A 19,689-nucleotide genomic window follows, 5' to 3' on the forward strand; every position below is an offset into this window, starting at 1 on the left:
CTGAGGATGGCTTTATGACTTTGCCTCAGGCGTTAAATAAGCTCTGGTGATGAGCAATGGAGCAGTGGCTCATAGGGTTTGCTAGGTGGATCCTGGTCAGGGTGCATGCGGAAGTCTATCTCTCTGCCTCTCACTTATCGTATTTTTCACTCCATGAGATGCACCTGATCATAAGACACATCTAGGGTTTTAAAGAGGAAATAAGAAAAAAAATATTCTGAACCAAATGGTGTGTTAAAATATTTAATAAAATATTGTATTTTTCACTTCATAAGAGACACAGGCATTTCCCCCTCTACTTTTGGGGATAAAAAAGTACATCTTATGGAGCAAACAGTAATTAAAAATAAATAAATAAAAGTTTTTTCCCCACCTTTTAATTAAGCTTTTGCTGAAACATCAGCATTAAGAATAAATGTACTTTTTTAATTCAAGTTTATTTTTAACAGAAGTACAGGACTGATAAATGCTACAGTTTTTGTGGCAAGCAAACAACCCACATCACAAATCTTTTATGAGCAAACTTAGTAACACAACTATAACTTGTCATTTCTGTGGGAAACGTGCACTGTTCCAGGTTTAGAATAGCCTGTCAGCCAGCCAGTGTATTCTGTGTTCTGGAACCTTCTCAGTCTCGTGTGCACAGGGTGGTTTGTATACCTTTTTTCTCTGTCAAGTTCCAAAGCAAATTGGGAATAGAGGGGGTTTCCTGGCTTCGTAGGTGACGTGTGAACTTGGCTGTGTTTGTCCCACAGGGAAAGCTTTTGACATCACGTATGTGCGCCTCAAGTTCCACACCAGCCGGCCGGAGAGCTTCGCCATCTACAAGCGCACGCGGGAGGACGGGCCCTGGGTCCCGTACCAGCACTACAGTGGCTCCTGCGAGAACACCTACTTCAAGGCCAATCGCGGCTTCATTCGGACGGGGGAGGACGAGCAGCAGGCCTTGTGCACGGATGAGTTCAGTGACATTTCCCCTCTCACCGGGGGCAACGTGGCCTTTTCTACCCTGGAAGGAAGACCCAGTGCCTACAACTTTGACAATAGCCCTGTGCTGCAGGTAGGCGGGCGCCCAGAGGCTGGCTTGGGCGCCATTGGGTCGTCCGTGTGCGGGATGAGGAAGGTCGTGGTGATGGGGGCCTGTGGTCCACCTTGTGAGGTCAAGGGCACGAGGTGACTGTGCTCCGGCGGACAGACAGCTGGACTTCATTCCGCTCTCGGTGTCCTGTTGCTCGGGAGAGGAAAGCAGTTGTGTTCCCGTTCCCCGATGATGTTTGTTCTCTTGCATTGCAGGCGTATCCTGGGTTATATAAACTTTACAAATTTTTTTTTAAAACTTGGACAATTTTAACTTTAGTGTTTGTCCTTCAAGTGGGAACATTTTGCTTCTGACCTTTTCAAGGGGGTATTTGAACTAATCTACCCAGTTTTCTTTCATCCTTTCTTCTTTGATTGGACAAAATGAAAAATATTTTATTAGCAAGAGGGAACATCTAAAACAGGCGAGTTAGAGATGCCACCTTCCTTCATTAGCATGCAAGGGAATTCTGATCGGGCTCATCTGGCACTGTTGTCAGTCATGGGAGCTCCAAATCGCCTGCAAGCACTGGTATTGGTGACAGGATGTACATTTCGGTACCCTGGTGTGGTACTCAAGCATTGTCATAGAAACATTTCCCTATTTTACAATAGATTTCTTTTTTCTCGTGAACTCTGTGTACACATTCCTTATCTTCTATAATATGAAATCTTTCCGTATTGCTTAGATTTCTGTGAATTTTTATTATGGTTTTGTTGTTTGATCGTGGGGAGACCAGTGAGCCTCATGCTGTACTCAGCACACTGATGCAGAATTGGAGACACTTCTGCCATGTGGCAGAAGCTGACATCTAAATGAACTGAGACGAGAAATATTAATCAACTAAGACGAGAAATACTGGGTGCAGGCTTGCAGATGCTGTGTACGGTCCATGAAAAGCTGTTGTGATTTCTCCATAGGGAATCCCCCATTTGGCATGGGGGCTTCATGCTTTTTTGTCTTCTCATTCTTTCTTTCTGAAATTTATGATGTTCAAGATGCTTTTTTTCTAATTTGGTTGTATGGTTTTGGACAGTGGCAAAAGACTTTTTCTCTGTGAGTCCACTTCTCCCTTTCCATCATATTTCTGTGAGCTGCTGGCCAGGAGGTTATAAATCTTGATTTCGATAGACTCTGAGGTTAAAGTGAGCGATGAATCTGTTTGCAGTGGTCTTTCAGAATGTTTCCCACACTGGCAATAAGAGGTGTTCAAAGTCAATGGCAGGAAGACTAGCTGACTCTGATGGATGAAAGGCAAGAGACTGCACGCCTAGGAGAGAAGTGATCTTCACGTGCTCTTTAAGTTGATCCAGCAAACATTTGCTGGCTTTGTTTCTTCCCACACAGATTACTGTGTTTCATTGTCCCGGAGAGACAACAGCACAGTTGGTAGGAAAAAGCAGTGATGCAATGTTGTGACTGGTTTTCTAGTCCCTTCACTAACTATATGCCTGTCAGCCTGTCTTGAAGCCGTTTTGCCAGCTATAGGAATTCTGATGTTTGCTACTCTTATTCGCAGGAACTCACGAGTCTTCATGTGGTAAAACGTCTATGGGCGTCGGTAGTGGACTTGATCAGTTGGCATCACGATGCAGAAACGTTAATTATGTGTCTCTGGATGCAAGAGCTCTGGCTCTGAGATCCTATTGCCTAAGGGTGTGTGTTTGGGGGGGGGGGGTTAACAGATTTGACTTTCAGCTGCTCTGACAATGAGGAGAGAGGCCTCTCCTTACCGTTTCCTGTGCCGCCTTCCAGGAGCTGTGACCTCCTGACGGGGAGACGAGGCCCTTCCTGGTTTCATTGGATGTGAATGTTACTGCTTACACATTGATTTAGAATTATAATTAGCATTTATTACAGTATTTACTATAACATTCCACAACGTGACAAGCATTGTTCTAAACCCCTTTAAAGATACTAGATATATTAACTCAATTAACCCTTGTGATATCTTTATAAAGTAGATGCTTTTATTATCTCCATTTTACGGATGAAGAATCAGAGGCCCAGAAAGGGTAAAATAACTTGCCCCAAATCAAACAGCTTTAAGTGGCCCAGCTGGGATTCAAAACCTAGAAAGTCTGGCTCCAGAACCTGCTCTTTTGAAGGTCCCCACTATGAAAAAAAAAAAAAGACTTAGATTCAGCCCTTGAGAAGCTTTTATTCGGGAGAGCCGTGATAAAGGTGAGGGCAGCAAAAGACACAACGAGCATGAAACACAGAGATACGTTTAGCTATTTACATTACAGACGACTAAAAGATTCCTATCCTACCGTTGTGGCCGTGAGTGGGAGTTGTTATTGGAGTGCCAAGTTTGGATGCGGTGAAATCATCATCTCTTCTCCTTTCTAATTATACTCAGAGGCTTGGTGGAGATGAGCTCTTCTGAGCTCGGTGTTGTTCTAGCCGCCAGGTGTTTGGCACGGTTGAAGCAGTGGCTCTTAATCAGGGTGTGCTTCCCGGTCTCGTGCGGAACCTTGGGAGGGCACGGACGCCCACAGCCTGCACTTGCCTGTTACGTCTCCATCTCCGTGGGTGACTCTGAGGTTCAGCCTCCGCGGGCGACTTGAAATGGAAACCGTGTCTTTGGGTGGTGACAAGTAAACACACCACCCCAAACATAATGCTGTTAGAAAACCATAGTTTATTACCATATTTCCCCATGTATAAGATGCACAGTTTTTTTTGAAAAATTTGGGGTCTAAAAACTGAGTGCATCACCAACAAGGAACTGTCAGAAAGAGAAATTAAGGAAACAATCCCCTTCACTATTGTAACCAAAAAAAATAAAGTACCTAGGAGTAAATTTAACCAAGGAGATTAAAGACTTGTACTCGGGAGAGAAGATGGCAGCGGAGTAGGCGGATGCACAGACGCCCAGCTCTCAACACCAAACTGGAATACAAATCAATTTAGAAAAAATCAGCATGAAAAATCAACACTGAACTGCAAGAACAGCTCTCAAAAACCAAGGAGCAAAGAGGAAGCCACAATAATCCTGGTAAGGAGTGCCTGAATCTCCTCTGCTTACAGGAAGGGAAGGAGGGGGGTGAGGCTGAGAGCCCAGAGAGGATTTCACAGAGGAAAAAGAGCAGAAACTACTGCTCACAGCCACTTACCTGGCGACCAGGGAGCAAGGTGGGTTGAAAAGACCAGCTTATCTCCCAAGTGGAAAAGACAGGGAGAGGGACAGACTGTGAGGGGCTAAGTATGCAAGAAACGAAATAAAAAAGCTGACTCATTCGTGCTGGAGGCGGCCATAGCTGGGGGAGGGACTGAACCTTTCACAAAACAGAGCTGAAGTGCTTCCGGATCAGAGATCTCCGGACATCTATCCAGCTCCAATCAGCACAACAAGACACAGCTGAAAACAAGAAGTGGGGAGGAGGGGCAGTAACTCAGGTCTCCATGGAGATCTGAGATACACCTCCCCCTACTGAAGCTGAGAAAAAACCCTGCCCCCAGTGAGATTAGTTGGTGGAAGAGACCTTCAGCATCTCAGGTTACACCCACAGCATTCCTGGATACAGTTTCAAGGAAGCCCCCTGCTGAGATCAGTTAACAAGACTATCACCTGTTAAGAAAACAAACAAATCAAGACTTCAAAGCTGCCCAAATCCGAAAGTGGATTACAAATAATAGCTGATACAAACCCACGAAGACCTAAAAATAACACAACGGAAAACTGGAGGCAGACAACACCAAGCCTAGACTCAATCAACTCTACAAATAAAAAAAAAAGAAGAAGAAGATGAGAAAACAAAGGAGTGCAATCCAAATGAAACCACAAGAGACACTTTCGAGAGATGAACTGAGTGATATGGAAATAATCAAACTTCCAGATGCGGAGTTCAAAATAATGATTGTAAGGATGCTTAGGGATCTTAGAACAACAATGGAGGGGGAGTTTGAGAACCTAAATAAAGAAATAGCAAGTATAAAAAAGAATCAGTTGGAGACGACAAATACAATATCAGAAATAAAGACCACAATGGAAGGAATTAAAAACAGGATAAATACAGCAGAGGATCGAATCAGCGAGTTAGAAGACAACTGGAATGAAGGCATGAAAGCAGAAAAGAAAAGAGAAAAAAGACTCAAAAAGTCAGAGGAAACTCTTAGAGAGCTCTGTGACAACATGAAGAGAAATAACATCCGCATCATAGGGGTTCCTGAAGAAGAAGAAAAAGAACAAGGGATAGAGACTTTGTTCAATCATATCATAGCTGAAAACTTCCCTAAATTAATGCAAGAGAAACTCTCACAAATCCAAGAAGCACAGAGGACTCCATTAAAGAGAAACCCAAAGAAACCTACACCAAGACACATCATAATTAAAATACCAAAGCTAAGCGATAAAGAGAAAATATTAAAAGCTGCAAGAGAAAAAAAAGTTATCACCTACAAAGGAGCCCCCATAAGGATGACATCTGACTTCTCAACAGAAACACTTGAGGCCAGAAGGGAATGGCAAGAAATATTCAAAGTAATGCAGAACAAGAACCTACAACCAAGACTACTTTATCCAGCAAGGCTATCATTTAAAATTGAAGGAGAAATAAAAAGCTTCCCAGACAAAGAACAACTCAAGGAATTCATTACAACCAAACCAATGCTGCAGGAAATATTAAGGGGCCTGGTGTAAACAGATAAAGTGGGAAAAGAATACAGAAAAAAAAAAAAAGGAATACACCTTTAAAGAAGAAAATGGCAATAAACAACTACATATCAATAATAACCTTAAATGTAAATGGATTAAATGATCCAATCAAAAGACATAGGGTAGCTGCGTGGATAAGAAAACAGGACCCGTACATATGTTGTCTACAAGAGACACACCTTAGAACAAAAGACACACACAGATTGAAGGTAAAAGGATGGAAAAAAATGTTTCATGCAAATGGAAATGAAAAAAAAGCTGGGGTAGCAATACTTATATCAGACAAATTGGACTTTAAAACAAAGGATATAGTAAGAGATAAAGAAGGCCACTACATAATGATAAAGGGAGTAATCCAACAGGAAGATATAACTATTATAAATATCTATGCACCTAATATAGGAGCACCCAAATATATAAAACAGACTTTGATGGATTTAAAGGGCGAGATCAACAGCAATACTATAATAGTAGGGGATTTCAATACCCCACTAACATCACTAGATAGATCCTCAAGAAAGAAAATTAACAAAGAAACAACAGACTTATTGGAAACACTAGATCAACTCGATTTAATAGATATCTTCAGAACCTTTCACCCTAAAGCAGCAGAATATACATTCTTTTCAAGTGCTCATGGTACATTCTCTAGGATAGACCACATGTTAGGGCACAAAAGTGCTCTCAACAAATTTAAGAAGACTGAAATCATATCAAGCACTTTCTCCGATCACAACGGCATGAAACTAGAAATGAATCACAGCAGAAAAGCTCAAAAATTCTCAAACACATGGAAACTAAATAGCAGGTTGTTAAATAATGAATGGATTAAGAATGAGATCAAAGAAGAAATAAAGAAATTCCTAGAAACGAATGACAATGAGCATACAACAACTCAAAATTTATGGGACACAGCGAAAGCAGTGCTGAGAGGGAAGTTCATAGCACTACAGGCACACTTTCAGAAGCTAGAAAAAGCTCAAATAAACAACTTAACCCTGCATCTAAAAGAATTAGAAAAAGAACAGCAAGTAAAGCCCAAATGTAGTAGAAGGAAGGAAATAATAAAGATCAGAGCAGAAATAAATGACATAGAGGCTAAAGAAACAATACAGAGGATCAATGAAACTAGAAGCTGGTTCTTTGAAAAGGTAAACAAGATTGATGAACCTTTAAGTAGACTCACCAAGAAAAAGAGAGAGAGGATTCAAATAAATAAAATTAGAAATGAGAGAGGAGAAATAACAACTGACACAACAGAAATACAAAATATTGTAAGAAAATACTATGAAGAACTGTATGCCAAAAAACTAGACAACCTAGATGAAATGGACAAATTCCTTGAAACATACAATCTTCCAAAAATCAATCTGGAAGAATCAGAAAACTTAAACAGACCGATTACACCAAAGGAGATCGAAACAGTTATCAAAAAACTCCCAACAAAGAAAAGTCCGGGGCCCGATGGCTTCACAACGGAATTCTACCAAATATTCAAAGAAGAACTAACTCCTATCCTTCTCAAACTATTTCAAAAAATTCAAGAGGAAGGAAGACTTCCAAACTCCTTTTATGAGGCGAGCATAATTCTGACTCCAAAACCAGGCAAAGACAACACAAAGAAAGAAAATTATAGGCCAATATCTCTGATGAATATAGATGCTAAAATCCTCAACAAAATATTAGCAAACCGGATCCAGCAATACATGGAAAAAATCATACACCATGATCAAGTGGGATTTATTCTGGGGAGGCAAGGCTGGTACAATATTCGTAAATCAATCAATGTGATTCATCACATAAACAAAAAGAAGGAGAAAAACCATATGATAATTTCAATAGATGCAGAAAAAGCATTTGATAAAATCCAGCACCCATTCATGATCAAAACTCTCAGCAAAGTGGGAATACAGGGAACATACCTCAACATGATAAAAGCCATCTATGAGAAACCCACAGCCAACATCATACTCAATGGGAAAAAATTAAAAGCAATACCCTTAAGATCAGGAACAAGGCAGGGGTGCCCCCTTTCACCACTCTTATTTAACATAGTCCTGGAAGTCCTAGCCACAGCAATCAGACAAGAAGAAGAAATAAAAGGCATTCAAGTTGGAAAAGAAGAAGTAAAACTATCATTATTTGCAGATGATATGATATTGTATATAGAAAACCCTAAAGTCTCAGTCAAAAAACTACTGGACCTGATAAATAAATTCAGCAAAGTGGCAGGATATAAAATCAATACTCAGAAATCAGAAGCATTTTTATACACCAACAATGAACAGTCAGAAAGAGAAATTAAGGAAACAATCCCCTTCACAATTACAACCAAAAAAATAAAGTACCTAGGAGTAAACTTAACCAAGGAGACTAAAGACTTGTACTCGGCAAATTACAAAACATTGATAAAAGAAATCAAGGAAGATACAAACAAGTGGAAGCATATACCGTGCTCATGGTTAGGAAGAATAAACATCATTAAAATGTCTATATTACCCAAAGCAATTTATAAATTCAATGCAATACCAATGAAAATACCAATGACATACTTCAAAGATATAGAACACATATTCCAAAAATTTATATGGAACCAAAAAAGGACACGAATAGCCTCAGCAATCTTAAAAAAGAAGAATAAAGTGGGAGGTATCACACTTCCTGATATCAAGTTATACTACAAGGCCATTGTGCTCAAAACAGCCTGGTACTGGCATAAGAACAGGCATATAGATCAATGGAATAGAACAGAGAACCCAGAAATAAACCCACAGTTTTATGGACAACTGATATTTGACAAAGGAGGTAAGGAAATACAATGGAGTAAAGACAGCCTCTTTAACAAATGGTGTTGGGAAAATTGGACAGCTACCTGCAAAAAAATGAAACTAGATCACCAGCTTACACCACTCACAAAAATAAACTCAAAATGGATAAAAGACTTGAATGTAGGCCGTGAAACCATAAGCATCTTAGAAGAAAACATAGGCAGTAAGCTCTCCGACATCTCTCGGAGCAATATATTTGCTGATTTATCTCCACGGGGAAGTGAAATAAAAGACAGGATAAACAAATGGGACTATATCAAACTAAAAAGCTTTTGCACAGCTAAAGACAACAAGAACAGAATAAAAAGACAAACTACACAATGGGAGAACATATTTGACAATACGTCTGATAAGGGGTTAATAACCAAAATTTATAAAGAACTTGCAAAACTCAACACCAGGAAGACAAACAACCCAATCCAGAAATGGGCAAAAGAGATGAATAGACACTTCTCCAAAGAGGACATACAGATGGCCAATAGGCATATGAAAAAATGCTCAACATCACTAATCATTAGAGAAATGCAAATTAAAACCACAATGAGATATCACCTTACACCAGTCAGAATGGCGCTTATCAACAAAACAACACAGAATAAGTGCTGGCGAGGATGTGGAGAAAAGGGAACCCTTCTGCACTGCTGGTGGGAATGCAGACTGGTGCAGCCACTGTGGAAAACAGTATGGAGATTCCTCAAAAAACTGAAAATCGAACTGCCTTTTGACCCAGCTATCCCACTTTTAGGAATATACCCCAAGGACACCATAGAAGGGCTCGAAAAGGAGAAATGCACCCGCATGTTTGTGGCAGCATTGTTCACAATAGCGAAGATCTGGAAACAGCCCAAGTGTCCATCAGAGGACGAGTGGATTAAAAAACTTTGGTACATATATACTATGGAATACTACTCAGCCATAAGAAATGATGACATCGGATCATTTACAATAACATGGATGGACCTTGATAACATTATACGGAGTGAAATAAGTAAATCAGAAAAAAAAAACTGAGATGAATCCATACATAGAAGGGACATAAAAATGAGACTCAGAGACATGAACAAGAATGTGATGGCAACAGGGGCGGGGGGGTTGGGGGAGGGGGGATGGGGAGAAGAAGGAGAGAGGGGTTAGGGGAGGGGAGGGGCATAAAGAAAACCAGATAGAAGGTGACAGAAGACAATCTAACTTTGCGGGAGGGGTATACAGCACAATCAAATGTCAAAATAATCTAGAGATATTTTCTCTCAACAAATGTACCCTGATTTATCAATGTCACTGCATTAAATTTAATAAAATAAAAAAAAAAAATAAAAAAATAAAAAAAAAGACTTGTACTCGGAAAATTATAAAACATTGATAAAAGAAATCAAGGAAGATACAAACAAGTGGAAGCATATACCGTGCTCATGGTTAGGAAGAATACACATCATTAAAATGTCTATATTACCCAAAGCAATTTATAAATTTAATGCAATACCAATGAGATACTTCAAAGATATAGAACACATATTCCAAAAATTTATGTGGAACCAAAAAAGAACATGAATAGCCTCAGCAATCTTGAAAAGGAAGAATAAAGTGGGAGGTATCACACTTCCCAATATCAAGTTATACTACAAGGCCATGCCATTGTACTCAAAACAGCCTGGTACTGGCATAACAACAGGCACAGAACAGAGAACCCAGAAATAAACCCACACCTTTATAGACAATTGATATTTGACAAAGGAGGTAAGAGCATACAATGGAGTAAAGACAGCCTCTTTAATAAATGGTGTTGGGAAAATTGGACATCTACCTGCAAAAAAATGAAACTAGACCACCAACTTACACGATTCACAAAAATAAACTCAAAATGGATAAAAGACCTAAATGTAAGCTGTGAAACCATAAGCACTTAGAAGAAAACATAGGCAGTAAGGTCTCTGACATCTCTCGCAGCAATATATTTGCCAATTTATCTCCATGGGCAAGTGAAATAAAAGACAAGATAAACAAATGGGACTAAATCAAACTAAAAAGCTTTTGCACAGCTAAAGACAATAAGAACAGAATAAAAAGACAAACTACACAGTGGGAGAGCATATTCGACAATACGTCTGATAAGGGGTTAATAACCAAAATTTATAAAGAACTTGTAAAACTCAACACCAGTAAGACAAACAATTCAATCAAAAAATGGGCAAAAGAAATGAATAGACACTTCTCCAAAGAGGACATACAGATGGCCAATAGGCATATGAAAAAATGTTCAACATCACTAATCATTAGAGAAATGCAAATTAAAACCACAATGAGATATCACCTCACACCAGTAAGAATGGTGCTCATCAACAAAACAACATAGAATAAGTGCTGGTGAGGATGTGGAGAAAAGGGAACCCTCCTGCACTGCTGGTGGGAATGCAGACTGGTGCAGCCACTGTGGAAAACAGTGGAGATTCCTCAAAAAATTAAAAATTGGCCCTGGCCGGTTGGCTTAGCGGTAGAGCGTCAGCCTGGCATGTGCGGGACCCGGGTTCGATTCCCGGCCAGGGCACATAGGAGAAGCGCGCATTTGCTTCTCCACCCCCACCTCCTTCCTCTCTGTCTCTCTCTTCCCCTCCCACAGCCAAGGCTCCATTGGAGCAAAGATGGCCCGGGAGCTGGGGATGGCTCCTTGGCCTCTGCCCCAGGCACTAGAGTGGCTCTGGTCGCGGCAGAGCGACGCTCCAGAGGGGCAGAGCATCGCCCCCTGGTGGGCAGAGCGTCGCCCCTGGAGGGCATGCCGGGTGGATCCCGGTCGGGCGCATGCGGGAGTCTGTCTGACTGTCTCTCCCCGTTTCCAGCTTCAGAAAAACACAAAAAAATAAAATAAAAATAAAAATAAAAATCGAACTGCCTTTTGACCCAGCTATCCCACTCTTAGGAATGTACCCTAAGAACACCATAGCACTATTACAAAAGGAGAAATGCACTCCCATGTTTATGGCAGCATTGTTCACAATAGTGAAGATCTGGAAACAGCCCAAGTGTCTGTCAGTGGATGAGTGGATTAAAAAGCTTTGGTGCATATATACTATGGAATACTACTCAGCCATAAGAAATGATGACATCAGATCATTTACAACAACATGGATGGACCTTGATAACTTTACACTGAGTGAAATAAGTAAATCAGAAAAAACTAAGAACTATATGATTCCATACATAGATGGGACATAAGAATGAGACTCAGAGACATGGACAAGAGCGTGATGGTAATGGGGCTGGGGGAAGAGAGGGAGGAGGTGGGGGGAGGGGAGGGGCACAAAGAAAACCAGATAGAAGATGATGGAGGACAATTTGACTTTCGGTGAGGGGTGTGCAACATAATGAAATGTCAACATAACCTGGAGATATTTTCTCTAAACATATGTACCATATCCTGATTTATCAATGTCACCCCATTAAAATTAATAATAAATAAAAAAAATAAAAATAAAACAATTTTATGTCTGAGTAGTTTACATATGGGCAATGAGTTATCTGATCTCTCTCTGAAGTTGGGGTTATCCAGGATTTTTGGGTGATTTGGCAAGAAGAGAGAGCCTCTCACTGATATGTGATTATGAATTGGACCAACTCCTGCTAATTAACCCTCACCTGCTCCAGGACCCATTAGAAAACATGTAAAAAAACAACAACAACAAAAAAAACGGGGTGCGTCTTCTGCAGTGGTTGTAGATTTTTTGTTTGCACTTTCCACTTTTTCGCACTTATTTTTGTGCTCATTATTGTACATTTTTTTACTTGCATTTCCCACATTTTCAAACTTTTTTTTTTTTCAAGTTTCAGGCCCCAAAGTTAAGGTGCGTCTTATTCATGGGGAAATACCATACTGCTCTTTGATTCTGTGTTGCCCTGGGCTCGCTCACTGGCTGATGAGCTGAGAGCTGGCTTTCTCTTTCTCTCTCTCTCTCTGGTCTTCCATCCTCAAGGAAGCCAGACAAGACTTCTTCACGTGGTGGTGTAATCACTCCAAGAGGACAAGTCCCAGTGCACAAGTGCTCATCAAGCCTCTGTCATGTCACATTAGCTGAGGTCCCCTCAGCTAAAGCACATCATAAGCCCAAGTCCAGCATCAGTGGAAAGGGTGTGGATGCTGGCCGTCATGATTTGTTGGCATTTTTTTTTTTTTGTATTTTTCTGAAGCTGGAAACGGGGAGAGACAGACAGACTCCCGCATGCGCCCGACCGGGATCCACCCGGCACGCCCACCAGGGGGCGACGCTCTGCCCACCAGGGGGCGATGCTCTGCCCACCAGGGGCGATGCTATGCCCCTCCGGGGCGTCGCTCTGTTGCGACCAGAGCCACTCCAGCGCCTGGGGCAGAGGCCAAGGAGCCATCCCCAGCACCCGGGCCATCTTTGCTCCAATGGAGCCTCGGCTGCGGGAGGGGAAGAGAGAGGCAGAGAGGAAGGAGAGGGGGAGGGGTGGAGAAGCAGATAGGCGCTTCTCCTGTGTGCCCTGGCCGGGAATCGAACCCGAGACTTCTGCACGCCAGGCCGACGCTCCACCACTGAGCCAACCGGCCAGGGCCATTTGTTGGCATTTTTATGGTAACAGTCTACCATGGATGTGCATCTGCCTAATGTTGTCTCAGTGAAAGGGCATTTATGATGAGCGTGCCAATCTCATAAAACCTAGAGGAAAACTGGACAGACAACCTGCACTTTTATCCTCTGCCATTTTGGTGTGATTTCTTTAGATTTGTTCATTGGCTCCGCAGATGTTATTCCGACACCTGCTGTGTGAGGGAAACTGCAGTGAACAAAACACATTCCTACTCTTGGGGGGCTTACAGTTTGGTGGAGATGGGGCAGAAACAGACAATATAAATAAAATAGGGAAGGAGAATAGGGAGCTTGGGGGGTGGGGGCAGCTTTAGATAGGGTGGCCAGGGAAGGCCTCACAGAGATGTGACATTGTGTGGAGGGTCAAAGCAATGACAGACTGATTGGTTCAGGCCACTGTAATGATTTATTGCTTGTACTTGGGTGTCTCTCCCAGATCTGTCATAGTGGTTTGGGTATGGAGGGAGAAAAAGATGGTACCAGATGGGCAGGCGGAGACGGGGACCAGCATACCTTGTACAAGTCTGATGTCACATGAGCTCTGTGCTTATATCTCTGACTTGATTTGGGGTGTGGGCACAGGGTAGAGAGAAGGGACGTGTGTGTCGACTACCTAATGTATGTCAGGCATTTAGAAGTGTATTTCATTTAAGCTTCTCAATAGCCTATGAAGGAACTAGTATTTCTGCTATGGGGGACTCTGAGTAACAACTTAGATCAAAGAAAGGAAGAGTCAAGAAAGAGAAAAATATTAAGAAATTAAAGGAACCATTGAGTACTACTGTAGATTTAATGCTCAAAGAGGGAAATGATACATGAACCATTTAGGAAATTTTGTCACATTGATGTCTCTTCAGTGCCATTTACCTATTTTTCCTTTTTTTTGTTTTTGTTTCCTCCCAGGAATGGGTAACAGCCACTGACATCCGAGTGACTCTCAATCGCCTGAACACTTTTGGAGATGAAGTGTTTAATGACCCCAAAGTTCTCAAGTCCTATTATTATGCAATCTCTGATTTTGCCGTAGGTGGTAGGTAAGTAAACATATATAATATTTAACACTTTGAAAGTGATTGGCGCTTTGGTGTAGAAGTGAATGTAGCAACAGTTTACAACTGTATTAATAATGTTGTTAGACCTCATTATCATGAAAACAAAGGAATTAGGTTTTCTAAAATCTTGTCAAATCAACACACTTAGTGAATTCTAAGTGCAAAGCTCTATATTAGGCACTGTGAAGTACTGAAGAAGTGTAAGACTAACATAAAGTCTTCTCTACTGAGAAGAACTTGACCTTCTAGGAGCCTACAAACGAATGGCACAGGCAATGTGTAATATGTGAAAAATTAAATACTAGTATAGTCCCATGTTTTAGATAAAAAGATTCTATATGCCAGAGAATACTACAGAATTCTGAGGCTAGAGAGGCAGATGGGCTTCAAGCGGGGTCTTGAAGAACAGGCAGGATTTGAGTGAGTGGGGAGGGTGCCTGGGTTGAGTACAGGAGATGGGCATGTCCTTAACAGAAGTTTAGAGTTGGGAAAGTAGAAACCTACTGGATATAAGGAAAATGTCTTCTGTGATTTGTAGAATTGTAAACCAGAGAGATATTTTAGTAGCCAGAGACCTTACCCAGCAGGAAGGAATCTTGGACTTACCTCCCCTATGTGAAACTATGAGGCCTCAAGAGCAGAAACATTATTTTTATATGTAGTGTTCTTGGTATGGATTGATGCTCAGTGAAAGTTGATAGGAACTATCACCAATGAGAAATCATGTCGTTTTTGCAGTAGAGCTATAATATCAAAACAATGGATTAGGAAGATTAGTTGTGGGTATGTATGTATGAGTTTGTTTAATAGAATATGCTTAAGAGAATTTTTATCGTTTTGGTTTTCTTAAGTGAGAAGTGGGAGGCAGAGACAGACTCCCACATGTGCCTTGACCAGGATCCACCCAGCAAGTCTCCTATGGAGCCAGTGTTCTGTCCATTTGGGGCCGTTGCTCTGTTGCTCCGCAACCAAGCTATTTTAGTGCCTCAGGCGGAGGCCATGGTGCCATGCTCAGCACCCGGGGCCAACTTGCTTAAACTGAGCCATGGCTGTGGGAGGAGAAGAGAGAGATACAAAGAGAGAAGGAAGAGGGGGAGACGTGGAGAAACAAATGGTCACTTCTCCTGTGTGCCCTGACCAGGAATCAAATGCCAGACATCCAAAGAATTTCTATTCTTGTTATGATGTTGTATCAGCTAGGTGATAGGTGACAAATACCTGACTTTAGGGTGGTGACAATAGAATAGAAAGAAACATTTAGACGCACTTCATCGTGAAGGAAAAATTATCAGAATTTAGTCAAAGAGGATTGTAAGCTTTAGTAATGAGAATGGTGGGACCATGAACAAAGTGAAGGAGGCAGAGGAGGAGCTCACTTGGGGAGATGATGAGTTTAGTTGTAGATGTGTAAAAGTAATTGTAGGTCATGGAGGACATTGACATTTATGCCGCAGTCAAGGAGTTTTGGAGAGACATGAAAACTGGAGATAGAAATTTGTGACTCATCCCAGTTCTGCTGTACGCATTTCAGAAGTGTTTGGGTGTATTTCTAAGTGGTAGTTGATGCTGTGCAACTGATTGCTATCTTTAAGGAAGCAAGTGAGGGAAACATTAGTATCCCAGAGCGCACGCTAGTGTTCGTGGGGATTTCCATGCATTCTTAGTTTATGATTTTACCTGCACCTAGGGGATCCTTCAAGGACTTTTACTCCAAACAACCTGCGGGAATACCAGGCCACCAGAGATCCATCTGGTGGTGAGGTATCTAAAGTCTCTTGCTATCTTCGGACCAGAATACAGGCAGTCCTTGGGTTACGAACGAAATAGGTTTTATAGGTTTGAAAATGTTTAAGTATTTTATGCACAGAAAGGTAAAAAGAAATACTATGCTAAAACAAACATCTGTCTAAGTTGCATTTAATAGGTAAATATACTTGTTCCAACTCACATACAAATTCAACTTAAGAACAAATCTATGGAACCCGTTTGGTTTGTAAACAGGGACTGCCTGTATTTTAAAATCACTATGGCACACAATTACTTACATAATTATTGACATTTTATATGCCCCCACAATTCTAGGCACACAAATAAAGCCATTTCTTGAACCTCCCAGTAGCCCTGTGAAATAGACATGATCATTATCCCTGTTTTGCCGGAAGTCACAGGATAGGGCTGACACCCAGGCAGCCTGGCTTCAGAATCCATGCTCTTGACCAGTACATGTGGCACACACACATTTGACTTCAGGAAGTGATCCTACAGGTGTTCTCAGATAGTGTTAGGGACTTTATTTACACAGCTGGTCAGTGCCCCATTCCCTGTTAAATAAAGCTCCTTCTTTTTTCTTGTTTAATTTTTCCTCACACCTAAAGACTCCAACAGCTCTTACTTAACCGTGCTCAGTTCCTCAGTTTACACTTCCCAGTGGTAATCTCAAGCACATTCTAAGGATATTTTTAGTTCTGTCTGCATCCAGCTCTGGGACTTTGGCACCATTTCCTACTTTTAAGTGTCTCTTCTCTCCCCAGGTGTAAATGCAATGGCCACGCAAGCGAGTGCGTGAAGAACGAATTTGACAAGCTGGTGTGTAGCTGCAAACATAACACTTACGGGGTGGACTGTGAAAAGTGCCTCCCTTTCTTCAATGACCGGCCGTGGAGGAGGGCGACAGCCGAGAGCGCCAGCGAATGCCTGCGTGAGTGCCCCTTGGTGTCAGCCTGTGAAATTAGCCTGAGGCCTTCCAGAGTTGGGGAAAGGAATGGGGGGACTTCCGTTTGTGCCTCCTGGAAAGGAAAGCTCTGAAAGGCAGTGCTTCTTCCCTGATTTGAGAGCGTAGGGCAGTCAAGCGTCAAGCGCATATGTGTCGGAGGAATGTGAGGGCAGTGGGCTGTAACCATGAACCGTTCTCCTTCCTTCCTGGACACACTCGCCAGAGTGGGAACCGCACCCTCAGCGTTTGGCACCCAGCTTGGATCCAAATACTGGCCAGTGTCACCTGCTCTAACATATGGGTTCTCTAGCGTTTTTCTTTGTTGCCCCTTAAAATACCCCCTCTTCCCACTGATGCTCATTTACTTAAGAGTCAGGGCCATCAATTGAGATGTGTCAGATACAGTGGTTTCTAGACTAAGGCTGCCATTCATAAGCTTATTTATCACAATTATTTTCCTTATCTCACTGAAGAGCCACATCGGGGAGCATTTTCTCCACTCGTGCAGAGGTGGGGGCTCTAAGAGGAAGAGTAGGTACTAGTGATCCTCGGAAAGGGCGGACTGTAAAAGATCACACATCGTTTATTCCTCCTCAGGGTCTCAGCTTATTCTGAGCAGATAGAGAAAGGAGTCTCAGGAGAAAGGAGCCCTGCAACCATGTAGCCATGCCTTGCTGAGGACTTAGGAAATTTTTAAAGCAGTTCTAATTTCCTTATGTCCTTATAAGTATTCCTTACCTAGTCTCTTGGGCATAAAGGAAACAAGAAAGAAGACACTCTGAACTCAAAGGAGTCATTGGCAGCAACCTTGAGAAAGAATTGCTGTCTTAACTTAGGACTGTTTCTGTTAGCTGCCCAGAGCAGATCTTCTTATTCATCTTTTCTTTCCCTCGACCCATCCCAGATCTGCAGATTAATTTTATGGCCTCCTCCAGCATTCCTAAGCAGTTATTTGAGCTTCTTTAATTCTCTTACTGAACTGTAATAGCCAGTGTTGGAAGCTACATGACAAAGACTGGCAAAAGGAAGAATGAAATATTCCTAAGATGTGCCGTCTAAACAAATGTCCACCTGTGTTTGGAAAGTATTCTGTTTAATGACGTGGTCATCGTTAGAGGAAGTCCAGGAACATTATGAGAACAACAAATACGCGATGTGGCCAGCTCCCCACTTGCCAGCGAGCTGAAGACTGTGGATAAAGGGCTTTTTGATGAGGGGCTGAGTCAATTTGCTTTCCTCCTCGGTCCCTTTGGCACGGAGACCCCTCAAAGTTTCTGGAGGTTGTGACAGGACCTCCTTACCAGCTACTGATTAGGGAGCCATGGCCTCTGCTTTGGCCGTGGGTTAGGACAGCGATTTTCACCCGGTGTGCTGTGGCACCCTGGCATGTGCCACGAGACATCTGGAAATGTGCAACGCCTGACTGTGGAGTCAGGGTCCCTGACCTCTTTCCCCTTAAAATGTCAAACACAAAAATGACACCACCAACACAGCAATAGCCATCAGTGTAAATGAATCAAAATTATACAGATAGTTTCTTGTTAAATTGGCAAAAAAATATGTAGATATATATTTTTATGTGCTGCAGAATTTTAGTAATTAGTTTATGTGTGCCACGAGATGAAAAAGGTTGAACATCACTGGGTCAGAGCAGTGGAGACCCCGGAATTGTCCTGGCTCGTGGCCTCCGAGCCGCAGTCGGGTCGGTGGGTTGGCTGGGTTGATTGTGGGGTAATCTAGGGCGGCCGGAGGGAAGAGAACCACTCCCGAAGAAGGGACAGAGCTAGGAAGTTCCTTCCCATCACTTTAATTTTTGTGCCAGTGATTCAAGTTTCTAAAAAATTTCCAAAGATAATACCATAAAAGAAGTGATTGTAAATGAGAGAAAAAAAGACAAAGATGTATATTTAAATATTTTAAAACAACTTCCTGATCTGTCTGAAATCAAATAAAACTTTATTTTCAAGTGTTCAAGATATAGCCAATACTTTGGACAGAATCAGTAATTCTGAGAAAATCATCTGAATGTAAAGATAATAAAGAGTTCCTGTGACTACAGATACTTGTTCTTAAAATATGGTTGTGCCCTGGAGGGTATCGTTAGTTACTGAACAGGTGACCCAGTTGGCACTGTGGCTCCCCCGTGGATGGATGTAGCCAGTGGGTCCGGATTTTCCTTGAATTCTGCTTCCATCAGCAGAGGCACTAATTTTAACCCCTGTGTCTCAGGCTAGCCCCGTCTGGACATGCAGGTAGTCTGGCCCTTCGGAAGTTAGTATCTTAATGTAATTGAATCATCTGAGGCCTGGAACGTTAAGGTAAATGGAAGCCTGCCTACACACTGGCACCTTGTTCTTCAACTTGGGATTCAGGTGAAGGATAAAGATTCAGAAAACTTGTAATTTGGTCTATGAACGGTTACCTGAAGATTCTAAGTACAGGATTCCTTGTCTTTTATGATGGTGTTATTTTTGATAAGCATGAACATTTCCTTAACCTGGCCATGTAAACCCTCTGTTGACATTGTTTTTCTTTTTTCTTTCCTGTTCCCTCCCTCCCTCCCTCCCTCCTTTCCTTCCTTTCTTTTTAATAAACAATGCGTCTGGTGGTCATTCATATTCTAATACTACCTGTCACAGAGATGTGGGAAATTATGGCTTGTTTTTTTTTGTTTGTTTGTGTGTGGTTGTTTTTTTGAGTCTTGCAAAAATGCTATTTGTAAAGGAATAGCATTTAACTTAATCTCACTTAACTCATGTG

At 41.8% G+C, this 19,689-nt stretch overlaps 1 protein-coding gene across 1 annotated transcript in view; it reads left to right on the forward strand.

Moving 5' to 3' along the window:
• LAMC1 (laminin subunit gamma 1) overlaps positions 1 to 19,689 on the forward strand; it is a 131,788-nt gene that overhangs the window by 77,484 nt on the left and 34,615 nt on the right. The window contains exons 2-4 of the mRNA XM_066261309.1: positions 756 to 1,060; positions 14,068 to 14,198; positions 16,748 to 16,914. Of these exons, the coding sequence (XP_066117406.1) occupies positions 756 to 1,060; positions 14,068 to 14,198; positions 16,748 to 16,914 (603 nt within the window). The remainder of the gene's footprint in view (positions 1 to 755; positions 1,061 to 14,067; positions 14,199 to 16,747; positions 16,915 to 19,689) is intronic.

This window comes from Saccopteryx bilineata, chromosome 2, assembly GCF_036850765.1.
Source record: "Saccopteryx bilineata isolate mSacBil1 chromosome 2, mSacBil1_pri_phased_curated, whole genome shotgun sequence".
Lineage (NCBI taxonomy): Eukaryota > Metazoa > Chordata > Mammalia > Chiroptera > Emballonuridae > Saccopteryx > Saccopteryx bilineata.